The sequence below is a fragment of the Morone saxatilis genome, unplaced genomic scaffold (genome assembly GCF_004916995.1).
Source record: "Morone saxatilis isolate NCDOM2014 unplaced genomic scaffold, NCSU_SB_2.0 Contig15, whole genome shotgun sequence".
In the NCBI taxonomy this organism is placed as follows: domain Eukaryota; kingdom Metazoa; phylum Chordata; class Actinopteri; family Moronidae; genus Morone; species Morone saxatilis.
In genome coordinates, this window is record NW_023339707.1 from 13,480,402 (window position 1) to 13,483,629 (window position 3,228).

General features: G+C 38.0%; 1 protein-coding gene across 2 annotated transcripts in view; it reads right to left on the reverse strand.

Annotated features, from left to right (window-relative positions):
* Positions 1 to 3,228, reverse strand: part of calcoco1a (calcium binding and coiled-coil domain 1a) — a 17,460-nt gene continuing 14,232 nt past the window's right edge. For both annotated transcript variants that reach the window (XM_035656401.1, XM_035656403.1), the window contains one exon: positions 1 to 2,053. In XM_035656401.1, coding sequence (XP_035512294.1) covers positions 2,026 to 2,053 — 28 coding nt within the window. In that variant the 3' untranslated portion in view covers positions 1 to 2,025. The remainder of the gene's footprint in view (positions 2,054 to 3,228) is intronic.

Consider the following 3,228-nt stretch of genomic DNA (forward strand, 5'->3'; position numbering starts at 1 on the left):
TAATGGATACATAAACCGTTTTATTATGCAGAACCCCACCCAAACCCTGTTACATGACTGATAAGAAAATACACGGTGGTGTACATAACCTTCACACACAAAACTTCAAAACAAACCATAACCACTGGAGCTTTATTGCAATGGGAGACAGTGTCCTGACAAGGAGTACTTGTACTGGAGCTCGCAGTGGAACAACAAAAAAATAACTTCCCTAAGACATAAAGTCAGATTACAACCACAAACAAAGACTATGGAGAATACATGTAGTGTGCTATTTTCTGGGAAAGAATACCAAGCTCCTCAAAACATTCCTACTTCTATATAAGGAGAATCAACATGTACAACACCGGAATACCTAGTGAGACAAGGTAAATGAGAGGTTGGACAGACATTTACTCCTTTCACGACTACTTTAATAATCAGTTTCTTTTGCATTTCCACCTTAACACGCTGGTATCATTCCCTTTCATTAGCACCAATATCTTGCAGCAATATGACTAAAATATCAAAGTGAATATTGGGAAACATGATAAAAACAAAAAAAGTTTAGATAAATGCGTAAACACACACTTCTAAATGATGAAGATAATGATGAAAGGACACAACTGACATATTAAGTATCCATATATAACTTTTCATCTAAAAACTCTTCTATAGTAAAAATAGGGTGCAAATACAGCAGATAAAATTAAGCATCAAAGTGTCTAGCAAATCTTCTTAGCCAAGCATGGAAAATTTTGTCACACATTGCACAAACAGTTGTGTGAAAAACAAACACCTATTTCAAACTAAACCTGAATATAGTTTCATTGCAGCATAACTCAAGTTAATTATAAATAGAAAATCATGAAAAATGCATACAGTATTGATTAAAAGGTAGGCAGCTATTTTTATTAGGCAGTATACTGCCATAGGGCTAGGGGAAAATACCAACACCATGTCATGATGTCAGGATCTATAAAGATGGTTTTCTTTGACTCTTTTCTCATTCTTTTAGGCACAAATTTAGAACTGCATGGATGTGAGATAAGATTTCTGTACAATATAAACTGTAACAAAGACCAACACTAAATATCCAAATGACTAGCTAGTAAATTAGCATTTCATTTCAATAATTATGAAATGTAAAATCCAGGATCATTAGCAAGTAAAAACCGCAGCTGATCTATAGTGAAAAGCGTATGAGCGTTAATTTTATAATAATGATGATATGAAGTTACTGAAGTAGAAAGTTGCATCTGGCATCTATCTTAATAGACTTTAAACACAATCTGTTCAATAAGCTCTCAATTTCAAATGCTTGTCCGTCTTAAAGCGCCTCTGCGTCGCTAAATCTCCTTAACTGCATCCGCATGACAACAATCAACTGCTAACGCGTACAAGAAAGTGCATATCAAACCTTAGTTCTGAGTAAATGGAGGAGAAATATGATGTCATAGACCTACATTGCTGCAATATAATTCTAGCATGATGCTGTATCACTACTTTATGCTGTCATGAATAGTGTTCAAAGCTGCTGTGGAGAATTTAATGCTGGAAGAGAGTTTTGCCATGATTTCCAATGGAGCCGGGCCTGCACAAAACATCATAATTACAGTGCCTGTCATGACTCCTAATCACAAATGTCATAAAAAACGACATAACATCCATCGTAAAGCTCTCGACATAGCAGTGATTCAACAGAAATCATTCTGCTACAGCCTGCGAACTCTCAAACGCCAGAGCCCATGCCTAAAACTGTGCAACAGTCTTATGTCAGTCATAAACACGGAGTTGACGTGCCACCATGAGCATTATGTCATTCCTAACAACAAAACAGCTAGGGCAATAACACAACAGTCTAGGAGGGAAAAACCAAGGTTCACGGCAGATACGATGTAAATTGCATATTAACATTTTGTCTGTGTAGTGAGTGAGCTGTATATGTGCTTGTTAGTGGAAGTAATGTGGGACCACATTAACTCCAAGAAAGTCCCCCTTCTCCTCTCCTTTTGATCACTTTCGCTGTGGCTGGATGTCCACTGGTTACCATAGCGAGGTGTCGGCCAGATCACTGGAGGAGGACACAAAGCAGAGTGTGCGTGTGTGAAAAATTGAAAGAAACACACATTCTGGTTGAAAGAGGAGGTTAGGCTGAAGGAGTGGGTGAGTGGGAGAGAGAGGGCTTTAATGATGCTGAAAATTGGCCCGTGACTGCGGTACACCCCCCAGGTAAATCATTGCTACAGCTTGCTGTCAACTTATCTGTCCCCTTGTCCTCCCATCTCGCCCCTCCCACGCCCCAGCTCTGTCTCACACAGTCTCCCCCGTCTCACCCTGACTCAACTTCTTTTACGACCACATATTCAAAACTTCCATCTTCCAGCCATACTCACCCTGTCGCCATAAATAATTGGTCGCATGCTGTGTGCATTAGCAAGCTTTGAATTCATAGTGTACGCATGAAACCGTTTCTGTGTGAGACCAGAGGAAAGTAACTAAGTACATTTACTCATGTACCATACTGAAGTACAATTTTAAATAAGTACTTCATGCTCCCATTTTATGATATTTTAGGCTTTTTCTTTAACATGTAAGGGAGAAATAAGATACTTTTAACTTCACTGCATTAATCTGGCTGCTGTGTTCACAAATTACTTTGCAGAGTGAGGTTGTACACACAAATCAAGTCATGAGCTCATAAAATATGATGCATTGCCTGAGTTTAAAACCAGCCAGCATGACAGGAAGAAATTTGTTGGCTTGTTTGGCCTCAAAGAAATTTTCATTTTAATATGCAGTCAGTAATGCAAATCTCTATTTTAGAACATTAAATCTTCAACTCTGTTCCATTTTGTTGTGATTGTCTTATTGTCTATCGGCTTGCCCTTCATTAGGGGGAATACATGCTAACCTAAATCCTGCAATATGTCCTAAGAGAGGGCAAGTAGCATGACCATGTGCCTATTCACATCATTTTCACCTTTATAAGCTGTTACAGCAGCAGTATATGAAATAGTGATATTAGTTGCAACATTAAATACTTCCATGTGTTAATGCAACAACAATGTAACAGTGTGAGAGGCAACTTGGGAAGAAGTACTCAGGTCCTGTACTTAAGTAAAAATTACCACTACAACAAAATTAAAATACAACATGTATAAAGCATTTTACTGTTGTAGCTTGAGGTTGAACTAGTTTTAACTAGCTAACTAACTTGAAGTAAAGTTAGGTAGTTTAGTCCAGTGG